The 25,818-nt window shown below is 38.5% G+C and overlaps 1 protein-coding gene across 1 annotated transcript in view; it reads left to right on the top strand.

The window, feature by feature from the left end:
• Nucleotides 1-1,040: 1,040 nt before the first annotated feature.
• LOC135470203 (prickle-like protein 1-B) overlaps nucleotides 1,041-25,818 on the top strand; it is a 42,086-nt gene continuing 17,308 nt past the window's right edge. The window contains exons 1-2 of the mRNA XM_064749014.1: nucleotides 1,041-1,479; nucleotides 5,615-5,709. Of these exons, the coding sequence (XP_064605084.1) occupies nucleotides 1,441-1,479; nucleotides 5,615-5,709 (134 nt within the window). The 5' untranslated portion in view covers nucleotides 1,041-1,440. The remainder of the gene's footprint in view (nucleotides 1,480-5,614; nucleotides 5,710-25,818) is intronic.

Genomic DNA, 25,818 nt, shown 5'->3' with positions numbered 1-25,818 from the left:
GCGTAAAAATATACATGTATAGAGCTCACGTAACCGTGTTTGGCACGGTGGGTCTTTTTGGTTTACACTCCGCTATAATAGGTTCAGTGTGGTAAGCCAATATTTTCAAGGCAGCTTAGCGTCATTTTTGCTGTTAGTGCCTTCTTCGTTTATTTCATTTGTTCGACAGGATGCACGCGAATTTTAGTAATCGCTTCCTGAAAAAAATCTTCTATTTGCTGGACGTACTCAACTTCTCTCTATATACAGCCTCTATATATTATATCACACATAGGCCTATCGTTGGATATGTAGGGCATATAGGCTTAGCTAGGATTCTAGAAACTCAATACACTGTTCCTTTTCATATTTATATCATGATCTGTCGAGTGTTGTTCTTGCATCGCTTCCTCCGATGTATGAAGAATAAATTCAGCATTTAAAATCCATGGCTTAGCAAAACAAAAACCAAGACAATTTTTTTCGATTTTTTTTTTTAATTTATTTATTTTTGTGTGTTCGGTATATAGGCCTACATCCCACTAAAGAACCAATCTGTCGGATGAGCAAGCTTGTTTGACAAACTTACTGTCGACTCTACAAACTTAAGGGTACCACTACAATTTTGGCGTTTGTCCACACATGTTCATCAGTGACTTGGGCGTACATGTACGTAACCTTGGTTAAGGGTATGTAGGGTAGCTGGGCCGTTAGTATGGACAATTTGTCAAAGAGGAATGCTTGCTTGTGCCTCCACACGTGGTTTATATTTTGCCATGAGGTCCTAAGTCGTGAACGCCTGCCTTGTGGAACTTTTACCTGCTGTAAGCTCCCCCACATGTCCATTTATCACCGAAAAGCACCTGTCAGTTAGAGCTCTGACGTCACCGGATGGGAGGAGTTTCGATTCAGTGTACCGTAAACAAGTTCAAAAGTTGCACCTGATGTTGTAGGCCTATGCAGGCTGGCTGGAATGGGAGGTGAAGTGACCGTGTAAGCTCATCGAGCGTACGGGGGCGAGAGGGAGCTGTTATAGGTGTTGCGTGCCGCTCGATATACCGGCTGTCTTCTTGGCTTGTTCCCTGAGCTGCTGCTCTATTATGAGGAAGTTGGACCCTTTAACCGTCGGCTAGCCGCGGAAAGTTTGTGGGAAGTGTCGTGACGCGTTCACCGCATGCAGAGTCGAGACCAAGCTGTGAGTTGACCGAGGGATAACACTTCAGTGTGTTGGCGGCGCATGTATGGAACTACAGCCTGGCGATATTCACTGGGATATATATATACATACGTGGAACTTTTCGGTGCGGATGAAGGAATTAACAGTTTTGGTCAGCCAAGAGACAGGGTGTTAAGAGTGTCGCCAAAGTTTACCGTAGACCCCTGATTAGGGGCACCGTGTGCGTGCGTGTGTGTTTGCAACACCGCCTAACTAAAGTACTCAAGCGGTCGATCTACTGCACAATGGCGAATGGCCCGACCCGAGGGGAACTCCGACTTGGGGTACGCTTCGTTTTCTTTGGTAACATGCATGCTGGGCACCCATGGGGTTTAAGTCACAGGAATACACCCAGTTTGTATAGTAGTTCATCTGGATGCGACCTTGGCTCACTGGGAGTAATGTAATTTAAGTCTTCAAGTTTTCTTTCATCAACACAAGATGTTTCGCTCATAACTACTGTAACACTGTATACATTGCTGTGAATATGTTTTGCACAAAGTAAAAATGTGGAACTTATCCATGTGCAAGTAGACTTGTTTACAGGTACATGCATTGATGCATCTTTATTATTGTTTGCGCACAAAACAGGCCTTTTTATGTTTTAACATACCAGTACAATTTTAAATAGTTTGCTAGCCGATAACTTTATTACTTCACTCTGTCATTGGTGCCAGTATGCTTCTTTGCTCTGGGCATTCTGTGAGCGAGTGTTTACATTCGTGGTATTATGAATAGGTATAGTGAGATTCCATGAGATGCTGTTGGTATTCGTGGGGGTCATGGATAGGTATAATGAGATTCCATGAGATGCTGTTGGTATTCATGGGAGTTATGGATAGGTATAATTGGATTCCCTGAGATGCTGTTGGTATTCGTGGGAGTTATGGATAGGTTTAATTGGATTCCATGAGATGCTGTTGGTATTCATGGGAGTTATGGATAGGTATAATTGGATTCCTTGAGATGCTGTTGGTATTCGTGGGAGTTATGGATAGGTATAATTGGATTCCATGAGATGCTGTTGGTATTCATGGGAGTTGTGGGAGTTATGGATAGGTATAATTGGATTCCATGAGATGCTGTTGGTATTCATGGGAGTTGTGGATAGTTGTAATGGGATTCCATGAGATGCTGTTGGTATTCATGGGAGTTGTGGATAGTTGTAATGGGATTCCATGAGATGCTGTTGGTATTCATGGGAGTTATATATAGGTATAATTGGATTCCCTGAGATGCTGTTGGTATTCGTGGGAGTTATGGATAGGTATAATTGGATTCCCTGAGATGCTGTTGGTATTCGTGGGAGTTATGGATAGGTTTAATTGGATTCCATGAGATGCTGTTGGTATTCATGGGAGTTATGGATAGGTATAATTGGGTTCCCTGAGATGCTGTTGGTATTCATGGGAGTTATGGAGAGGTATAATTGGATTCCATGAGATGCTGTTGGTATTCATCTGAGTTGTGGATAGGTATAATTGGATTCCATGAGATGCTGTTGGTATTCATTGGAGTTATGGATAGGTATAGTTGGATTCCATAAGATGCTGGTGGTATTCGTGGGAGTTATGGATAGGTTTAATTGGATTCCCTGAGATGCTGTTGGTATTCATGTGAGTTGTGGATAGGTATAATTGGATTCCCTGAGATGCTGTTGGTATTCATGGGAGTTATGGATAGGTATAATTGGATTCCCTGAGATGCTGTTGGTATTCGTGGGAGTTATGGATAGGTATAATTGGATTCCCTGAGATGCTGTTGGTATTCATGGGAGTTATGAATAAGTATAATGGGATTCCATGAGATGCTGTTGGTATTCGTGGGAGTTATGAATAAGTATAATGGGATTCCATGAGATGCTGTTGGTATTCGTGGGAGTTATGGATAGGTATAATTGGATTCCCTGAGATGCTGTTGGTATTCATGGGAGTTATGAATAAGTATAATGGGATTCCATGAGATGCTGTTGGTATTCGTGGGAGTTATAGATAGGTATAATTGGATTCCCTGAGATGCTGTTGGTATTCGTGGGAGTTGTGGATAGTTGTAATGGGATTCCATGAGATGCTGTTGGTATTCGTGGGAGTTGTGGATAGTTGTAATGGGATTCCATGAGATGCTGTTGGTATTGATAAAGTTACTGATAAATAGTAGTAAAGTCAGTATGACCATTAATGAAGATTATGTTTTATTTATTTGATTGTTATTTAACACCATGCTTAAAACTTTTTTTTGCAAACACAATGGCAGTTTGTGAGGATTAGGAGAGATTGTTAAGGTTCCAGGGATGTCAGGATAGGTATTAGGTTGTTGTATGGCCATTAATGAGGATTTTGTGAGACCGTTTATGGTCCAGGCATTTATGGATATGCTGCAGACCAGTATGACCATTGATGAGAGTTAGGTGAGACTGTTTTTGTTCCAGTAAGCCTGATGGATATTCAGTAGTAATAAGCCATGAGATTTCATAAAGCTGTTATATATAAGGACATATGGACATTTTGTAGGTGGATTTAAGAATGAGAAAGATATTGCAAGGGGTTGAACTATTGATGTGTGACAGGCCATTATGATGTGGGTTCCGTAGGGCTATTAATGGCCATGGAATTGGATGATTTGTAGGACAATGTGATGAGGATTATGTGGGGCATTTAATACTCATAATGGTAGGAATTATGGATAGGCATATGTAGGAATTATGGATATGCATATGTAGGAGTTATGGATAGGTATATGTAGGAGTTATGGATAGGCATATGTAGGAGTTATGGATAGGCATATGTAGGAGTTATAGATAGGTATATGTAGGAGTTATGGATAGGCATATGTAGGAGTTATGGATAGGCATATGTAGGAGTTATAGATAGGCATATGTAGGACAGGCATATGTAGGAGTTATAGATAGGCATATGTAGGAGTTATAGATAGGCATATGTAGGATAGGCATATGTACGAGTTGTAGATAGGCATATGTAGGAGTTATGGATAGGCATATGTAGGGGTTATGGATAGGCATATGTACCAGGATAGGTTTTCATTTAAGATTTAGATGTAATACTGCTACTCATTGACCATTTGCAGGTTGATGGCAAACACATAAAGGCCTTTTAAATTGATACTTTTGATGCCAACACTTAATTTTTAAGACATAAGACATTAATCAAACTTCACCCAAAACTGTTAAGTGGCCATATAGGGTAGATGAATCGATCAGCATAAAGCAAAATGTTTTACTTGAAAAATGATAAACTTTAGGTTTACATGCTATGATAAAAACACATGCTAAACACTTTTTTTTGTGTTGGTCATGCTGATTTGTAGCCTTGACAGATAGCGGTAGTCAGTGCTGTAGGTTTGGAGTACAAAGGCCATGATCTGTGCAGTCCTCTGTTAGCTAATATTACGCCTGTCTCTTAAAACTCGTCTGTATATGTACATAGATATGTTGATAAGCTTGTGAAGATAAACTGGCAAAATTTCTTTGACAAGAAGTAAGCAGGAAGATTATTTCTGTAAGGATAGTAATACAAACAGTCTTTGTTTTTGTTTTTTGTCCATCTGGGTTTTCTTCTGACCCTGCATTCCCTTGGTGTCTGTTTTGTATCCCTCTGATAACTCCCGGTTTGAACCCTTCACTTTTGTGTGTAATGGTTATTTTTACTGTTATCTGGCTGACACCTTATGTACAAAACTGTCTGCCTTACCTGTACCAGTGCTTGACATTCACCAACTGCATACCATACTCTTGCCAGAGAACATGAACATGCCTGGGAAAACAGCATCCCCATGAGGTGGTAAAGGTATCAGATAGTCAGTGGACATGCCACTGACAGAAGAACACTTAAATTTCTTGAATATTTAGAATACATGTCGCAGACTTATTTTTTCCTAATTAAAAAAGACAGATGTAACCAGCATCATGCGCTGATGTTTTTCTAAATGTCTTGCAGGACTGATATGTACCTGGTGTAATATTGCAAGAGTCATCATTTTAATTATTTAAAGGCATTTTAATTTGTGTCTAAAAAGTTTTATCTGATTTTATACAGCTTTAAATCTTTTGAGTTCTATTTGTAAAAATGACTTTCCTGGAGATTTCCTGAAATGGTATAGTCTAAAACCAAAAGTAGCAAAAGTCATACTGATTTAATTATCAGTTGTTATTTGCCCTTTCTGTTTTCAAATCTTGATTTGTGTATTGCACTTTGTAGGTAAATAAATGTATTAGCTGGAAAGTTGTTGAGAGTTATTTCGCATGACCACAAATCTGTTCACCCATTTATCGAATAATGAATGCTTGGGTGCAATTGAATTATCTTTATTATCTTATTCCTCATATGAAACTGGCTGCTCTGGCATGTTATCTTTCAGTTCATAAAAATTATTAAAATTGTTTGATTCTGTTTATAATTTCAGAGTCCTCTGTATCCTCAAACATCAGATTCAGACAACGGACGGCCATGTCTGGTGTGCAGGGAGCATTGTCCAGGCTTTGCCATGCATTATTGGAGGTATGTAATGCACTGTACTATTGTATTGTGTTTTGATAACCCAGTTATTATTTATTACAAAACAGTGTTTCATATCTAGATTATTATTGTTTTCATTTGATAATTCAGATAGATGAATAATAATTCAGTAACTCATTGCCTGTCCACTATCTCAAGTCAGATATTATTGGCTGATATGCATTATGTCAGCCACCGGATATCATGTCTCATATTTTTCTTTATGGTCTGGTCACAAAAAGGTCAGTTCAAGTTTCATTTACAAAGATGTTGTACAGGTACGCCTTCTCTTGTATTAAATCACTGAAATGTTTTTGTTGGGACAGGAATTAGTTTACCTGAGTGATCAAAAAACATTCTACCTTTTATGTTAATGAGCCTCTGCCAGGGGGTGCACAGTCATTTGTATGTACCTTTTATAGATATTATCTGTATGATAATTTTAATGACCACTCCTCTAACATGAGATTAAGGTTTCCTGTGTTTGGTTTTAAATGTGTCAAAAAGATTGTAGAATTGGTGTTCCGTTAAAGTTGTTCTGTACTATGTGGTGCAGATTAGAAAGGTCAATAGATGACAACATCATAACATACCATGTCTCAAAAAGTGTCTTGTGAGCCGCTTTGTGTCATGCTTTTTTAATGTACAAACAGATCAACAAGGTCTTTGTATAAAAAAATAACTGCTACCTCTTTATGACACCTTGTAAATATAGCGGGAAGTGTGGTCACATTTCTAAAAGGATTATTCACTGGAAAAAATGTGTGCCTGAATGATCATAGCTGTTCTAAATAAAAGGATTGGTTTTGTATTGGTTTGTGCAGAGCTCTCGGCTGTCGTTGTGACTACCTTCGTCCTTTTGTGTCGTTCATGTTCACACACACACACATACACGTACCTTCTGGTCATGGTCTAGTGCATGTATCATGAGTTTTATGGCTACAGGTGTGAGGGGGGTCCGAGTAGAGAGATTTACCCTCTGTTTGTACATGGATTAGGTTGACCGCTCCTAGGCAGTAGGATTTAGTTAACACCAAATTATCTTAGAGAGAACAAAGGTCATAGGCACCTTGTTAATTAAGACCAGTGTCCGGCCGTGGAAGGAATTTACATATGTATGTAAATATATAAATACATGTACATCTAAATATCTTGCATATGAATCATGCTGGTTTAATTTAAGGGTATACTTATCTCTATAAATGAGAAATGTTTTGATTTTTAAACTTGGATTAACTTGAAAGCAAATATCAAGAAATTATTCTGGTGTGTGTGTGTTTGAGAATTTCTTCCAAGGGTATATTCTTGTGAAGATTGAAAGGGATTCTTTTTGAAAGTCATATGGATAGAGACTCCGGTACATTAACATGACATATTATAGCACCCACATGTTTGGATGCTTGTCTTTGGAACATAAGAAGTTTAATTCATAGAATATACCTGATATCACTGAACAGAAAATATATTTTTTTGGTTATTATATCATTACAGCGCCCTGATTTGATGTGAGAGCTGATTTAAAATAAACATAAGCCATCTGGAGGCTGATGGAACATTTATGATCTACCAAGTCAAAGTAATTTTCACAAGGTACTCATCAGAAAATCATCTATTCTGCAATATGTGATGTATTTAGTGTGAAAAAAAAATTGTTCAGAGAGCATGAGACAGGAAGAAATAGATGTTAAAGCAAAAAATCACATTTGAGTTAGTTACATGTGCTTCTCTTCGTTTAGTTACTTTGGACTTTTTCAGAGAGACTAAAATAAACAGAACATGTTAGCTTAGGTTAGGTATCCTGTGACACATGGTTAGTGTAGAGTCATATCTCGCAAAACTGTGAAAATGATACGCGGTCGTATACATGTGAACTGGTTGAGTGAGCAAGCCCTTACAGATGAGTTCAGCGATCAAAGATGTCTTTAAACAGTGTTGAAGGATGAGTTATGCAAAGTATGTTCTCTTGAACAACTAAAAATATCAGTGCACATCATAGATCTGTCATCAAAGGATATTACTTCTGTCACACCTGGCAGTCATGCACAAGGTATCAAGAAAAGTAGGAATTCTGAATTAAGCTAAAGAAGAATCCACATCATTATAAAAATTGATTTTTATTTATCCCAGAACCAATCAACCTTTTCACTTAGGCCTACATATTTAAACATAATGATTAATGGCGGTATAGTGTGTGTATCTGTGCCACAGATTTAGCCAGAATTAGAAATTAGGTCGTCTCATTTCCAATTTTCTCCAATTTTCCCCATCTCTCCCATGTTCATTTTGTCAGAATAGGTCGTCTTAAAGACACTGAAACACTCCTATGGCTAAACCTATAATCTGTGTGTATGATACTTTTAAAATGGAAAACTCTTGAGTTTAGCTTTCAGCCATAATCAGAGCTATAGATAACTTTTTAGAATTAAAAGTTTAGTTTTTGTTTTCAAACTTTTGACACACCAGGTTCTCCAGAGAATTGAAAACTCATATCAAGAATTACTGTGACAGAACATGATGATTATAGAAACTACATGTTCACATTCTGTGGTGTGTACATTATATGTGGAACCAAGAACTGAACATGTGCGTTGTATAATTTAAACAGGGTCTCTAGATTAAATGAACTTGTATACACGGGTACAGTTTGACCAGTGCTGTTGATGCATTTTGCTGATTACATCTATGAGAAGGAAAGATATAAACTGTTTGTAAGAAGTGTTTTACTAAAAGTTGTGCACACATCATTCTGTGATACATGAAGCTGCCTTATGAGTATTTTACTTCTGGGGGCTACATGTCCATGTATTGATAAGGTTGACAATCCAGCAAATGAGCTTGATTCCTGTGTTTAAGGAGAGAGAGAGTGTATGGGGCCCATTCCTTAAAGCCTAGTAAAAATTTGGACTACAATTTTAGACCCTACTTTTGGAGGCTAGAAATTCAAAAAAAAATTCTCATAATTGTTATCTTAAGACAAATGTGTAAAAAATTCAACTTCCAGTACCAAGAACTATAATTGTGACGTGATTTTAAATTTTATTGGAAGTCAAAAATGGCTTTGTGAAGTCTGCTTCAGGGACTGAAGTATATGCTTAATATTGGCCTAGCATGTGTGTGAATGTCACTCAGGTTCATCGCAGTGTTTAAGGCAAGGGAGTGTTCAAATGATCAAGTCCTCACAATTTACCTTGGCATCTGTGCGCTGGATTATGTGTTGATGTAAACATTAGCGCCGTAATCAGGTATTCACAGTTGGTGGAGTAAACAAGAAGTGAATCAAGGCTTACACCATCATTTCTCGTGCTTTTGTGTGACACAATCATTCGAGTTATTAAAGTTACCTGGGTTCACTATAACAATAACTTTGTGAGTCACTTTAATGTAACTTTTTCCAAAAATCAGTTTACCTGCTAGCATTAAGACTTTCACATACTCATTCTTGAGTAAAGGGAAAATATGAAACAACATGCAGTTTTTAGAAAAATGGGTTGAACAATTACTGGAGACATAAGACTGCATTTGTAGTCTGTGTGAAAACTTACCCATTGCTCTAATACAGGTAAAAATTACAAGGCAAGGCTGAAAAGAATGGAGGAAAAAAAGGTGGTAGGTGTAGGTTGAGGTCTTATGTTGACTGCATACCTAGGTGGGCCTTCAAGGTTTCAAATAATGTACCTTTTCGCCTGAGCAATGCACCTGAAGTCATTGATTAGGTAAACTGTATGTTTACCTGGGATTGCCGGCAGTGACCTTAAGAATTCCCCGTGCCCACAGCCGGCTCTGTTACCTGCGTCTCAGTCATCAAGTCAAGAAAATATGCAGAGGGGAAGAGGATTCCATTGTTATGTATATATACACAGCACTCCTTTTCTTTGTCACAGCATAGCTTGTCAGCAAGCACTGCACCACAATAGGTACACAGCTTGGCACTCTACACATTTGATTAGCTTCAGGAAGCAAATCACACATCTTATCCCTGAGGAAGTGTTAAAAGATTCTTGTATCCACCATCATTATGGGTATAGGATACTTTATAGATACAGTCCCTATTCACTTTAAAATGGATATACATGTTTTTTTTTCTATAATAAGATTCATGGTTGAATTTTTGTTTATTTCTTTTTTTATGTTTTGCATTGGTGAAGAAGATGATACAAAATGTGTGGGAATCGTTAGCATTGCCTCTGGACATCCTGTGTATCACTCAAGCCTGACTAATTCTTTATGAATTAGCAAATTTTCAATATAGAGTTAACACCTATCTTTTTTCTTGAAGAAGCAAATTGCGCACCCTGGATATAGTGCACATACATGTTCGGCGCGCGAGTTTGTTGCAGTCATGGTGTGAACAGCGGATCTGCTTGTATGTGTCCATGGAATTAACATCAGCTTTTTACCTGACCAGAACCCTGACAGTAGCATGTATCATACCCAACCTCAGGCTTCTGCTGCTAATGCTGGCTGCATGTTTCTTCTGATCCACCAGCTTATAACTCTTCTTTTTTTTCCCCTTCTGCCAAAAAACCCAGCTGTAGATATAGACCTATCAGGCTTCCCTCAGCAGCTGTAGTCAACATGCATGTCTATCTGCCTTCCCCTTGCTCCTTCACGTCCTCTCACTGCCCTGCTGATGGATGCTGCTATTTTGGGTGGATGCCACATGGTGGGGAAATTTAAGAAACAAGCTGAATTCTACAGACATTTATATTGAGGTGTACTGTGAAGTTGAGACCCTGATCACAGCTGCTTGACAGACCAGATGTTGAGGGGTGCACCCAGACCATGTGCTGGGGAGAGAGGCAGGCAGGGTGGGAGGCACAAGCTGTTGGGCTCCAGCTCCCATATACACCTTACAAACAAGCCTGCCCCATCAGATTGGGGCTATAGCATGCCTATCACACTCACATATAAACACCAGGTTGAGACTGCATGCCTGGGCCACATTTATTAAAACTGTATGTAGATGTTATAAAAGCTGCTGCCAGGAACAGTTCCATGGTCTCTGAGGCCTTGGTGGGGATCTAAATCAGAATGTGCAAGCTGGCAGGGCAGCAGTCGGTCAGCCCATAAAGTTTGCATGCAGGCTCCTGAGACAGGCTGTGAAGTATATGTACAAGGATATGACCATGTGCAGGGGATGTGAGATTAAGGTTGTTCTGAAGTGCACTCAGAGATAAGGGCTGTAAAGCTAGCAAGTACTGGCCAGTCAGTCTGTAGCCAAAAGAATGCAACATCTGTACTGTCAACTGCTGCAGTGGCCATTTTTGGTCTAAAAACCACAATTAATCTTGTAATGTTATAGGGCATTTAAGCTGTTGTGTCTGCAGACCATTGACAAATAAAGTTTTTATGAGAGCTGTTCTGCATAGCACCGTAACTGGGCAGAAGCCTATTGATGTATTTAACAGAGCACATGTGGGCATTTGTTCTAAGCTTTTAATTTAGTTGTCAATTAAATTGGGTCCTAGCTTGGAAGAAGCTTAAACTGTAACAAGGGTGGAAATGGTGCTGGCCATTGCTATGAAATTTTTGTGTAACTATAATGAGCTTTGTAAGTGGAAATAACCATCAGTGACTTCACTGTGGTGGCTGAAATCTCTAATAGAGTTCTGTGAATATAGTGCCACTTTGACATAGTTTTAAATCTTATAACTTTCTTTCTTGGCATATAACACAAAATACGTAGATATTTTTTTACAAAAGATGCATAAAACAGTGATTTACAGAGTTCTGTGAAATGAGATGTCAGTCTCATTTATACTTTATAAATGTTTCAAAAACAATATTGAATGGGCAGAAGTGTTCTTCATTGCAGAGAAAAATGTTTTTGAAAGGAAGATCAGATTTACAACTCTTTGAACAGACAAGCAATATGGGCACTAAAATTGTAGGCCTTTACATCTGAGTTGTTAAGTGTGCTAATAGGGTTGTGTGCATGATTGTATGAAGTACATGTGTAGCACTACTAGTGTCTTTGTGCAATATAAGTGAGGCAGAGCTGAAGAAGGAAGTTTTAGGTTATACTGTTAAGAAGCAAGGTATGCAGCACTGAGGACTAATGCAGCGTGTACATATACACTTGAGAGAAGCCACTTCAAGCACTGCTAGTGGGAATAGGCCGTTTAGACAGAGCAAGCATGCAGAAATCAGTCTAAAACATCATGGGAATACACATTGCAATGGGCATTAACAATCAGTTGTCATTAGTCAAGACATCATGTGGTTCTGTAGTATCATAAAGCATTACAATGTTATAATTCTTTCAAAATTGATCTTGTTTTTGTCCTTCTAGATGTCCTATAAAAAAATTAATTTCTTGGATATAAAGTTTGAAAGCTACATGTAATGATGGAAATCCTGTGTGTAAATAATGCATTAAGAGTAAAGCATCTTTGCATTTGTAGGAGACATGTAACTGGTAATTCAATTTTCTCAAGCTAACTGGTTAGAAAAGTCAATCCTTTTAAACAATTGTAAAACCTTGACAGAATTGTGGCGCCCAGAATTTTGATTTGATTTCAGATGGATGCGTATAAAAATAAATGAACTGTTAATGAGCTTCTGTGTGATGTGGGCTTTATTTTTAACTTTAGAAACATAGCCATGTGTTTTGTACTGTTATTTGATTTCACACTAAGACTTGAGTTATCATTCAAAAGTGCTTTTGTATGGTATAACCATTTAAGAGATGTGCAACATAAATATTATGCAATATACTGTTAAGTTTAACACAGTTTACTTATCTGTATTTTATATCATATAATTGGTTTTTATGGTATTTAAGTCAGATTAGGTAATCATTAATCCTTTGTGTCTATAACCTGTCAACCTTTGCTGTAATTTACCTTTATTTCTCAGGTATTTATAGCCTGAGTGTACTCATTAGACTAATGGCTCTCATTGTTTTGACAATGATGCATCATTAACATTGACACTTGGACATTAAATAGTTTCTGCCTGTCAACCTTAAAGACTTATACTAATAGTGATCTACCAGTCTTAATCATTTAACATTGTAAAGTTAAAACTATGCTGCTAATTTGTTTAAAAGAAGACTTTCATCTATACAATGCTCATTATGGTACCTGTACTAACTAGTCTATTATTTAATCAGACAGGCCCAGACTTTTCCAAAGGACTTTAGTAAGAAACTTAAGCTGACTCTTACATGTAGCTAGAAATCAGAAGGGACAGGAGACAAAGGTATACTCAAGGGGGGAATTTCCATTGTCTATCTTTTAACCTTGTGCCTGACCCAAAAAATTGACAGTGCTTGTATTAGGGATAGAGTGTACATGTAGTATCCTTCCAAAAGGCTTAGCTAGTGGTTCATATGTTAAAATAAAGCTAAAGAATTTAAAGCTTCTTGAAAAATATAATATATATGCCAGTAAGAATGCGTCTATGTGCTGTGTATGTTAAGTCATCATATACAAAGGCTTGCAGTGCTTCAAACCTTCAAGATGACCATTGCAGGTGGTAAAACTCCAACAGATCGTCATATTTCTCTGTGTGATGTGTAGATGTGTTGTGCCTCAGCGGGTGTACTTGTTCAGGTGCGTATTGTGAGTAACATGCCAGTAATATAAACTCTGCTTTTTTGCATAGATATTACTTGTGCAGGTGTTTACTGACATGTTACCTTGCGGGTACATGTTGTGTTGATGAAATGAGGAAAATTGCAGGAAACAGAAACATCAGTGTTCATGATGTAAATTCGTAAATGTAAATGATCTGAAATTTGTAATGGTATCGTCTTGGACTCACGTCCATTGTTAAGTGAATGGCCCTCTTTTTTAAAGATAGATTGTCAGCAATATTAGCAACCAGTCCATGTGAAAACATTCTAGAGCTGTTAAAATGCCATTCACATGATTTTCAGTTATACATGTATGATGTGATGTAATAATTTATATTTTAGCATCATTCATATATTGACACATTTAATTTATTGCCATAATGATTGGTGCACGTGTATAGACACAGACACAGATGATCAGGTAACATTGTCTCTTGTTACCCTTGTGGTTGGTGAAGTCCCTGAGTGTGACCATTATAGAGTAATTGTGCCTTTGTGGAACAGATGTGGAGGCTAGACAGAGCAGGAAGTAGACGTTGGCGGCGAACAATTTGCCAGGTTGGTGCGAGCACAGCAGCGCCTGTTGAATTCCCCTCATTGCCGTGTTGATCCCTGAGTGCTCGAGCTTCCCCTCACTCCCTCCCCCCTTGTCCTGAATGCAGACGTCTCGACTTCAAGTAGACAATGTCCACGGTGATGAGAGGCCTTTGTTGTTTTGTAATATGGAGGTTAATTACCATATGAAGGGTGATGGCCACAACTTATGAACTCTTGCTGTAGTTTGTGAGATGAATGGAACATGTGCTACTACTAAAATCTGTCAGCCAAGCGGGCAACCTGGCCCAACAAACCTGCACACACAAAAGGGTTTTTTCCCCCCCACTCCCCAACAACAGGCGGCAGCCAGTATCTGCCCCACGTTCACTGCAAAACTGGATGCAAACAATGGAATTCACAGGACTCAGCTTTTAAGCTGTTGAATGCTAATCAATATGTGGTGTGCACATTGTAAAGCTGGCGAGAGAGTGGTAACACATTAACGCTTAGTTTTTGTCAGGCTAAATGGCTGGCAGTAATTCAAATATACCCATGTGTAAAATCCATTTTGTCTCTCCGTTTCATAGAAGCCATTCAGGTCTCTTTTGACAGAAACAAGTCTGCCTCTATGTTGTTACAGAGTAACATACAGATCGGCTTTTGAGAGTTTTTCTTTTAAAGTTTGAGCAGAATTGAAGTAAATCTGTTTAGTTGGATAGTAAATTTATGTTTGTCTGAACACTAGATAACTTTAATACTTTAATAACAGCGAAATACATGCAAACCTAGAACTCATAGCTAAAGAGTTGTTTCAAATATTTGTAATATATTAACACTTAATAGCTACTGGTGTAACCAAGGGAGTGAACAATAGCTTATACAGTTACATGTACAGTTTAATGATTGTGCTGTTGTTGTAGACTTCCATCACATTACATGTACATTTATTATGTTACCGCAGAGTCTACAGGGAATTGAAAGGTTGGACTTTATTACTCATATATCTACGAAAAGCTAAGTTGCACTTTGACACTTAAGGCACTAGTAACAGCAACCATTAGTTAGCCTGTGTTGGTGTTATGGGGTTATTTACAGGGCTGACTATTAAATCATTCCCCTAGGGAAATGACACACCCCTTAATTATCACCCGTGAGACCACATGGTTGAAGTAATAAAGTGATAATTGACTCTCTGTAAACTCACCAGGTAAGTCAGTTTAACCCGCACACACACACACACACACTTTAAGTCGCCTAATTACAGGTGACTTGTAACACCTTTAATGGTAGGTATATAGCATAGGCCTACACAACATGCTATTTTACATATCTTCAGATACAAGTGTATCTACAGTAGAGTTTTTTTTTTTTTTTTTACAGTGAACAAGTTAAACCTGTGATTACTGGTTGTAATTAAGTCTGGATACCATGGGATTAAAGTACCAAGATACTTTGTAGTTTGTATTCATGCATAAGGACACAACTCATACATATTTGCGAATATTTAATTGCCGTTTTTTTTTGTATTGTTTTCCTACACTTTGCAAAACATGATTTTTAGCACAGGGCATTAATTTGTAAAGACCCCAAATATGTACATGTATGTGGTAGAAACATGTGTCTTTAAATTTATGAATATTTAAATTAGTACTCTAAATATTGTATGGGTTATCTTACTACAGGAATGTTTTAAATTTTAATTTATAACATCATAAATATTTCTTATGATGACATTATTAGTTTTAGTGTGCTGTTGTCAGCTACTTTATTAACTTAATAAAACTTTGGGTGAGAAAAATCTCACGAGAGTGATGAAAAACAGTGTAAGTGATAGCAGTTTTATTCAGATGCGGTAATTACGTAGTTACATGGCTCTGTGAGCAGTTACCTTAGAGTTATGCTGTGCATGTAGGTGTTCTGGAAGCCACCTGATGGTGGACTTATAAGGCTCTACTGCAACTGGTTACAAGTCTTGGACTGTGATGAGCTCCAGATTGCACCCAACTCTGAACATGAAGGTGAGCACCTTATACACACGGACATTCTTTAGGCGATCTCCAACATGCCCTCCATATTGGCTCTGGCCCGCTCTCCTGTGTTACCACAGAAACCAGTAAATATTGGCGCATGGTCCTTCCTCACGAAACCCTTTGATGAGCTAAATCGAAATCTGCGGCTAATTACACGGGACTTTAGTTTTTTCAGAACTTTGCTCTTCCTACATATCCTTTCCTGTTAACCCTCTACAGGCAGCACAGCAGGATATAATACTAAAACATACAGTCTAACTGTGACTGAATTAGGCCTATTGATTTTATGTATGCTTATGACAGTCCTGGGAGAAAAAAAATCTTCCTCTCATATTCCAGAATTGAGGAAACTCATAGCGGAAAGCTGGTATTTTTAGACTACCCATGCATCATCAAGCGGCAGATTTACATAGAATGTTATCGTGTTTGTAACTATACATATAACAATGAAAAAAAGAAAACATATTCACTCACTTCCCACCTATAAGTAATCAGTGGTTGTAAAGAGATTGGTAAGTCTTTGCAAGCCCTCCCAACACCTGTACAGACCTGATGATTTTCCATGGTTTACAGTTAACCATCCTTTAGGCGATCTCCAAAACGGGGCCTATCATCTCTGCAGTCAAAGTAAGGAAGGGACTGAAGGCTGGGGTGTTGCTGGCAGTGATTTGTGGGTGTAATCAGACTTAATGAGAGAGGAGGAGAGGAGATCTGAGGCAGCAGGGAGACAAATTGCTTACAGGTGTATCTCCTCCTGTGCTCCATTAGGAATGTCTGTTACACAAGCAAACAGAGCTCTCAGATACAGGCTGTTAAAGCTGGGAGATGCATGTGTGTGCACAGAAGTACCTATGCGTGCACTCACTGCGCTGGGTGGTGTATAACTCCGTGCATCGTTTTGCTGAGCTGTATTGTACATACTAGTCCATCAGTGACCTCCAAATAGAAGCAGACAAAGTTTTAACAACACTGTTAAGTCAGGTACTTCAAACACTGCATTGTTTAAACGGTTGTCTGACACTCCAGTCAAAATATTTCTCGAACCCTGCAAATAGGGATCTGAGAAGATGGAATATCACGCATTCTACAAATGTTTCTTAGTTTAGAGGGTTGAGAAATTATTTCTGTATGATAACACTGCATTCATTTACTTTTTTCATCGTTTTTAAAAGTGTTTCCTTGAACGTGATATTCATGTATGGTCCTGAATATTGATTTTTGTCAGATAAAGACATTATTTTTATTAGACAGATATTAAATTACATGTGGTCTGACTTCTGTTCAAGTTTTTCTTTTAACACTTTTTTATTTTAGGTGCTGTCTACTTGTATGTAAGTGCCAATGTATGTTTGTGCAGTACATGTATGTGTTATTCAAACAAAAAGCCAGTTTTTATTATAATAGTAAATGCTTGTAGTGTTATTAACCTCTACATGTAACTACATGCACCATAACTATGTATTGGTAGTTAGATTTTGGTCAGTTAGCTATCATGAACATCATGCTAAAATGGATATGGAAATGCACAAAATTCAGTGGGAGAAAAAATGATGAGCAAATTCTTATTTATATATGCAGTTATATCGCTGTTTCATTTCGTTATGTTGCAGTTGCTTCCTGGGCCTGAAATAATGCGTTTTTCTATCACTGTATTTGCATAAAAACTTTGTTTCTAAATGGCAGGAAAAATGCATATGTCACTTGTAGAAAGATACTCTTTGCAGTAACATATCATAATGTGATGCAAAAATAGATAAAAATAAGAACTATTAATTTGATTATGTCAGACGTAAATGGCACTAAACTGAAGACAAATACAACATAATAGGCATCTTTGTTGGCTTCTTGATAAATGACTGCCAACTTTTATTGTAAGGAATTGGATGGGATGTTTGGGATAAAGCTTTGAAAAAGGAAGCTGTATTGAATTCTTAGCAGTTCCCCAGGAGAAACGCGAAGTCGTCTGTATAAAAGTAGAATCCATTTTAGCGGCAATCTTGCCACATCTCTCTGCTCATTAGGACCCTTGTCAGCAGCTCCCCAAAAACTGTAATCTGGGCCATAGTTGGCATTCTGTAACTTCGTTGTGGGCACCTCTCATGGGCCTAGCGTTGAGTAATGACTTTCCAAGCCAGTTGTATTGAAAGTTCGATTCTGTGCTTTCACTTCATCTGGATAACTCTCTTTGAGTGTTTCTTGCAGAAACATGCTGTGTAGAAGCTGAGAAAATTTAGCCAGCCTATCGGTTTAAACCTACTCAATAACTAAAAGGAACAGACTATATAACTCCCCGTCTTTACACTTATAAAGCCTGTCTTTAGCAGTGGAACAGCAGCCCTTTTGAAGTGGAAATGGATTGGCAGAAAGCGTCTGAGGCCCTCCCGAGAGACAAACAGCAATTAATTTTTTGCTACTCCCTAACACAGGCAATTTCCTCTAGGCATTTTGAAAGCCCCAGGTTTTGCCACCTTTAGGGTAGGAGCACTGTCTGGTCTGAAGGTTTCTAATTGTACCTAATATAAATATGTATGACTTCGGTTTAGCCTTTAGGTTTGCAAATTTTTTCATGTTTCGTTTTCTGCTGTAGTAAAGAATCTGTTAAGAAGGCCTGTCATTTTGTGCTTATACATCCGTCCATCATATTAACTTGGCACAGTTCATATTGTCAGCTTTTGGGGTGTATATTAAAGTCTTTTGCAAGGGAGATTGGTTTAGGGCTCAGTGCTAAGAATAGCCTATGAAAATGCTCATCAAATGATGTAAGGGGTGGCATTGCGTATATCATGAATAATAATGGAGATCCTATCCCTAACATATTATAGCCATTCCTTGCGAAATTCACGCTTCTGATTAAGATTCTGTGTACAAACTCATGCCAATTTGTTACAAAGTTGTGCCGATATGCCCAGTTTAATATAGATGTAATTTGCATGCATCACAGAGTTATCAGATTGCACCTCGCGAGACTGCGATAAGAATGGCTTCCAGTGCGTTATGGCAGGGTATATTGGCTCAGAAAGCGAATGATGGTGAAGCTTTCTGCAGCATGAATATGTTCCATTTGAAAAGAAAAACTGTGATTTATCCTGGTTAGCCTGCCAATAAATTATCATCAATAATGGTTTAGTGGAGAATTTGGACAATAAGTTAGACGGTGGTAATAAATGCTCATTGTCAACATGTATGGCAATAAGAGAGCAGCCAGACCTGTACAATAGGAACCAACACATAAATCAACACCCAATCAGCTTTTCTCCCCCAGAAATTATTACTCGTGCAAAGAAGACAAAAATTACACAGGATTACACAAGAACATCCTGGAAAATTAGGAATATTTTTGCAGTCTTCATTTGATCTGGTTTGCAGTATTTCATGAAGAGTTTGAGCCTGGTTGCCTGTGCCTCTGTTCTAGCCTTGGACAAGACTTCATTGCTGCGTCAGCCAGCTGTGAAATTGTTGATCACTTCTTGTCTGTAAAATGAAATTGACTTTCCCCAAATGTCCCATTATTCTTCCCATCATCACCTAAGAAGCTGTCGCTCAGGAGGCCCCATGTAAATAGCATTGTCACCTGTTTGGCGACCGTTGTCCTTAGTCCTGTTTACCATATGTATACAAGGTGAGGACATTATCATATAGACATGGGTAGTGTCTGTCTGGCTTCAAGTATTATAAAAGCTCATGTTTATAATTTGTGGGATAAGACATCCATAGATGTGATCCCACGTACAAGAGAATCTTACACTTCACCTCAACCGTATGAAACTTCTTGTCTGGTTCATGGCAAATGGCTGAATCTTTGTAAACTAGCAAAGAAATCACTTTCATACGCCAAAATGTACAATATTTATAAGATTTATCTTCTGATGTTTCTCGAGGCACTCTTAAAACAGAAGTTGTGAGGGTAATGAAGACTACAGTAGACCGTGTTAACTGACTGATCAAGGCACAGTTTTGTTTAAAATGTTTAAAAAATGTGCTGTGGTATAACTCTTGCAGCTGATTAGGATGAGGGGTGAAATACTAGTTAGGACTACTTGCATGTATTATGTCTAGAATGTCCCTTTTGCCTTGTCAGGTACGTGAGGCCCAGAGCCATGTTTTATCTAATAGGTTGGACTATTGTTTATCATTTTGTTATGCCCTTGTACCATGGAGGGCTCCACAGCTGTTCATCTTTCTTGTGCTAAGATTATCAGAACGTTGACTATTGAAGTAGTCTATTTTAATCGTGCCTTGGCTGTGGCATTAAGTCAGACGGTTTGTCGGTTTCTTTCTGGCACTTTGGTTTCCTCCAACTGCATTCCTGATCACATTTTTACAAGATTAAGACATTCTTGAACTTCTTGCATTGTTGAGCACCAATCAAATTAATAGTTTACAAAACTTTTGATGTGTGATTTTACCTTCTGCCATTGACAACTTTATTGTTTTGGATGTCGGAAAATACTCATGATTTCCAATTCAAGGCACTCACATAATCTTAAAAATTTATAAACCTGTAAACAAAGATGCCATCAGAGCGTAAAGATACTGTCCAAGGATATATTGATTATAATCAGTAATTTGTGTGTATTGTTTAAGAAGAAGAATCTGGAAGACCAGATTCCTGAAATTACCACATCTTTCCACATTAAATATACAGTATGTAGATGACCGCCACACCACATGTACAACTCATGTACATGTAGGAGAACAGGAAAGTGCTCAGAACCTCAGCCCATGGTGCATGTCTAACTGACCATGTTGTGACCCAGCGAGTTTATGGCTGCACTGACTCAGACTCTGTCCCAGTCTGATCTTGGTTGTCCCTAGGGCATTAGAGAAGGCCAAAGGTCAGACCTGATCAGGCTTGTCCCTGGGGCTTAGGGAAGGCCAATGTTCTGGTATGTGTCCAATGTCCTCTGGGATGGGCAGATTGATTGATTGATTGATTTTTTATTTGCTATAGACTCTCAGTAATGTGGTTAAATCGGATATTTGCCAGACACAGATATCCCTGAAACATGAACTGTACACTGTAGGTTTAGGAATATGAAAGCGAAAAAGGAGATATTTTTGTCATCCTGGTTTTGATATATTCCCAATTTTCAGAGGAGGTGTTTACTGGAGATGGCTTTTGCTGATAGGGATAGCAGCATGTAAGGCAGGAAGCTTGTAGGACAGTTGCCCCTGTTAATCCAGTAATAAGATACACCATGATACTGTCACATTGATCAGGCTATCTGTCATATGTGGCATGACTGTTACACAATCAGATAGAACACAACTGGGGGTTCATTTTAATACACTGACAGATTTGGGCAGAGTTAATTAAAGAGGGTATTCCAGGCTTAGGGCTGAACTGAATAGAAAGTCATTCTGAACAAGACATTGTTAAAGATAAGGCTTGTGTGCATACATGAAGAAGAGTAAATTAACAAAGTTTGGGGGTAGACTGATAGCGATGGGGAGTGTAGGTTGAGAATAGTCTGTAGGTTAGGCAAACCAACCATAAGTACACATGTAGCTTCCTCAGACCAGTGGGGACCCTTGAGCTTGTTCAACTTGAAAATGTTTATCATCATCTACATTATCTGAATTAATATGCCTGCGTATTAATGAAGTTAATAAATGAATAATTTTCTAATTAGTATTCGTGGAAATATCTGCGTGTATATTCATGTACTTGTGTTAGGAGTGTGGCAATTATTATCAAAGTTTTTGCTTTCATCTTGTTCTTGCATTTTTCGCATTTTGTATTATTGGTAGCAATGAAGTATTTTCATAAGTAGTTAAAAGTTACAAATGCTCAAAATGTGACAAACATACCAATCTTTTCTGTCTATAGGCATGACTTAATTTTATTCACTTAAACTTAATATGTGTGTAAGGGCCATTGGATTCTTTTAAAAGCATTGAAATCACTTAACTGATGAATGGCCCATGATCATGACAACTTGAAGTCTAAATGAAATTTCTTTGATTCATTGCAGATCTGAATGGATTTTAATCAACACGGTCATTTTTTCACTTCCATCTTGTTACTTTACACTTTTTATGTTGATTTTTTAGAAATTGTGTAACTCCGATTTGCCTTTGGTGAATGACATTACGAAATGCCCCCATTGTGGCATAATTTTTTATTCTTCTTCTAAGGTTTAGAAGATCTATGGTAGTTATGTGGGCTAACAAGGAGTTATGTGACAGGCTTCTTGTGATGTCACCCTGTATGGAATGAAGGCAGCAGCCAGGCCTGAGAGGGATGCCCAGCTTCCCTGACTGGCCCAGGAGAGAGGGGGGACCCCTGACTCTGATGCAATGGCCCAAGGCCTAGTTGCTCCAGAAGGGACTGGCCAGACTGAAGCTATCTCCAAGCTATCTATGCAGGCTGGCTGAGGGAATGACTGTGCCATTGTGATGCTATCTGCCATGTGCCAGCCCCACAGCTGATTTATGACCCTAGCCTTCTATTACTCCCTTAGATTAGCATTGAGTTCAAATCCTTTTGAAACTATTAAGTACCTGCTTGCTCCTGTTAACAGGGCCCATCTCTGGGCATGTCCTGGGCTTAGCCATTGGCCAGAGGGGACAGCTGACAGTGGGTCAGTGTTTACAAGTCTAGGTCTAATCTCCCTAGGGTTAGTTACATTCACTTTTGGGAGTGTGTAGGAATGTCACTAGGCGTTCATGCATCTCATCTTGACTCTGGGTGAAAGTTCTGCTGGTGACAAATGGTTTGGATAAACTCATTTCATGTGGATAAATGCTGTCTTTTGGGGGTGTCCTCTCTTGGGTAAACCCCATACTTTATGTGATATGGTGAGTTACAGTTTGAACTTCTACTTTGTTACGTGTATGTGCTTGTGCCTTTGAATGTTATCGTGGTTTAAATGAACTGACAAAACTTTTGGGCATGTTGAATTATTTTAGTCAGAGTTCGGTGCGTAAAGCTCTCTGTTTATGGGGAATTGTGCTGGTACTGAGCAGGGCACACCATGGATTAATTTCTTGCTTTGCTGAGAATTTACCAGTAATTTATTACCTGTGGTGAAGTACATGTACATATCACTTCATGTATCACTTCATTTGAAGTGATGGCAGTGGATGAAAAGATCAGTTTGCAATTTAATGAATAATCATATTGATTGAAATGACAATTAGTTGACAGTTTGCTGATGTTCGAAAGGTTATGTCAGATTTCTTGGAGTGGATGGCATGAATGTGTCCAGGTACCTGCTCCTTTTAGATAGATGTCTAATGAATAAATCACTAATTTGGCTGATAAAGTGTCAAACTGCATGAATTGTTGCAGGTGTCCATGCTTCAGGTGTCACATGTGACTCATTGTCTCATCTGCATGTCAACGTCATGTAAATCGTGTTGTCTGATATATGTTAAGCCAGTGGTCTCAGATATTGATCATGTGCCCGTGACAAATTTGAATTTATAACTATAGTTTATGAATTGATACTATGTGGTATGTAAGCAATATTGTTTAATCACTTATGTATACATCATGACCTTGAAACAAAAAAAAAAAGGAAATACAATATTCATTCTGCTCACACAAGAAAATAACACGTCATCTGGATAGTTGGTAACAAATATATGCCTCAAAGGTACATGCAACTAGGGTGGCTACAATCTGAAATTCTGAACAGTTGCCAGGAAATAAATGAAAAGAACCTTAAAAAAAAACCACCTCAGTAGGTACTGTCCATCAGTGTCTAAATGCCACTTCCAGAAAGTTTCATCGAGTAAAGAATCACTGATGACAGAGAGACTGTGTAGCTTCGATCAGTATCAGTCATTAGTTACTGTGGGGTGCAAGGATAGTAAGGTACCAAAGTGATAGATGGGCGAGGTGTTTATAGCCGCCCACCCCAGGATGAGGTTGTCAGTCTGGCAGGTGATGAATAGAAAGCGGGTGGTGCAAACAATGTTGGCATACTCTTGTAACGCTACAAATACAAAGGTGAGAAATAGGGCCTGGCTTATTAAAAGCTACAGTGTACATATACCTCAGTAACATGTGTTCATGTATTTACCTGGCTATATTTAATGCCATCTTTAAAAAGTGTTGGGCATAACCCCACTGGCCCACCCAAAAAAGAGACCTACTCTAAGGTTTCTGTTTGGATTTAATTTTACGGTTTTTAAGTTTTTCCTTTAATGCTAATTTCTTTGAATCCTTTCTTTGTTCATTAGGCAGAATAAAAAAAAAAAAGAAAAAATAATAATTCCCTACTGAATCACAGCATAGTCCCCCAAGAAAAGACAATCAACCCTATTTGCTGTTACAAAGTCTGCTGTATTTTACTGTTACTGGTTGATATTTAAAGAGATATATCGGTAAAATTAAAAATGTATTGATGAAATATGTAAAAAAGATGAACATCAGCTCCAGTACTTGGTTCTGAAGACAGAGTAATTGATATAGTGCTCTTTTGAGGATGTGTTATTCTTACTGAGTTCCAGGTAGAGCACTTAACTCAGACCATAAACTGTATCATAATCCAACATTGTACATGTAGGCATTCATGGCAGATGTTGACGGTCGTTAAAATTACTAAATTTAATCTCCACAATCTTCAGCCTAATACATTTCATAAATAGGTATTGATTAAATAATAAAGATGAAAACATTGCCTGTAAGAATGAGTTTCATGTCACGAGGACTCTATAGGGGACCTGGTCATGAAAAGAGTTATGACTTTGCTTTGAGCCACAGTAACATACCTGTGTTTACCTGGGAGTCATGAATCCATAAAGCCCAGGGTTCACTCAGTTTAATAAGTACATTGAGGTGGTAGTTAGCCTGTACAAAAGGATATCAGCAGGTAGCTGGTAAACGAGGACTAGCTCGCCCACCTTCTCCCCTACCCACTCTCCCATGACATGAGCCTTTTTAAATTACCTTGTTCCCCGATACAGTCTCAGTAGGGTTTCTTAGTTTGTGAGTAAAAAACAAAAAAGTTAATAACACCGTAATTATGAATGGCCCTGTCAAAATATATATCCCAAGCTAATCAGTTTTTGTTTGTGTCATGGATATTATCTATGCATGATGAAACTTGTTGTCCAGGGGTCTAGGACTGCAACTTCTGGTTGAATGGTTGCCACCAGTCATTTCCTTCTCTCTAGCCATATTATCAGGTTTGTTTCCAGCAGATAAAAGGTTTATCACACAGTGGTATGCATGTCACAGGAATTCCTGTTTTCTTTTGGAGAGCCGATATCAGGAAGAACTGATGGACCAAAATCCTTGTTTTGTATCAGGGCAAATCTAGCATGGTAGGCATCCAGGCTCTCATTCTAGGAGGGGGCCTGTGTGGGTCAGTTGGTTAGCGCGCTAGCGCAGCGTAATGACCCAGGAGCCTCTCACCAATGCGGTCGCTGTGAGTTCAAGTCCAGCTCATGCTGGCTTCCTCTCTGGCCTGTACATGGGAAAGTCTGCCAGCAACCTGCGGAAGTTCGTTAGTTTCCCATGGGCTCTGCCCGGTTTCCTCCCACCATAATGCGTCGTTGTGTAAGTGAAATATTCTTGAGTACAGCATAAAATGTACACCAATCAGGTAATTAAATAAATAAATCTTAATCTAGGATGTTATTATGTATAACACTTGGAAATTAACAAACCTACGGATGATGAGAGGGTAAATGTACGCAGTATGGATAAAGCAAAGAAGTTCAGGTGATGCATTGTTGGGTGGATACTTCTCATTACTTATACGGCAAAGCTTTTTGAGAGTGGACTTCGCATCCAATAAAGGACAAACAGTGTCTGATTTTCTGGTGCCTCAACCACAATAACATGTTCAACACGTAGTGTATGCGTGTCCCAGACAGACTAGATCCTTCAGTAACCAACTGTTGGCAAATTTTGTCCCTCAGGGTCTATAAAGTGTAAAGTAAAAGCCATCTCACCATCACATTACTCAAAAGTCATAAATATTAGAGTGTGTCTGGTTAAACACCATATCT

The sequence above is a fragment of the Liolophura sinensis genome, chromosome 7 (genome assembly GCF_032854445.1).
Source record: "Liolophura sinensis isolate JHLJ2023 chromosome 7, CUHK_Ljap_v2, whole genome shotgun sequence".
NCBI classification, from domain to species: Eukaryota; Metazoa; Mollusca; class Polyplacophora; order Chitonida; family Chitonidae; genus Liolophura; species Liolophura sinensis.
The sequence above is the reverse complement of the archived record's forward strand: the minus strand, read 5'-3'. Positions and strand labels throughout refer to the sequence as shown.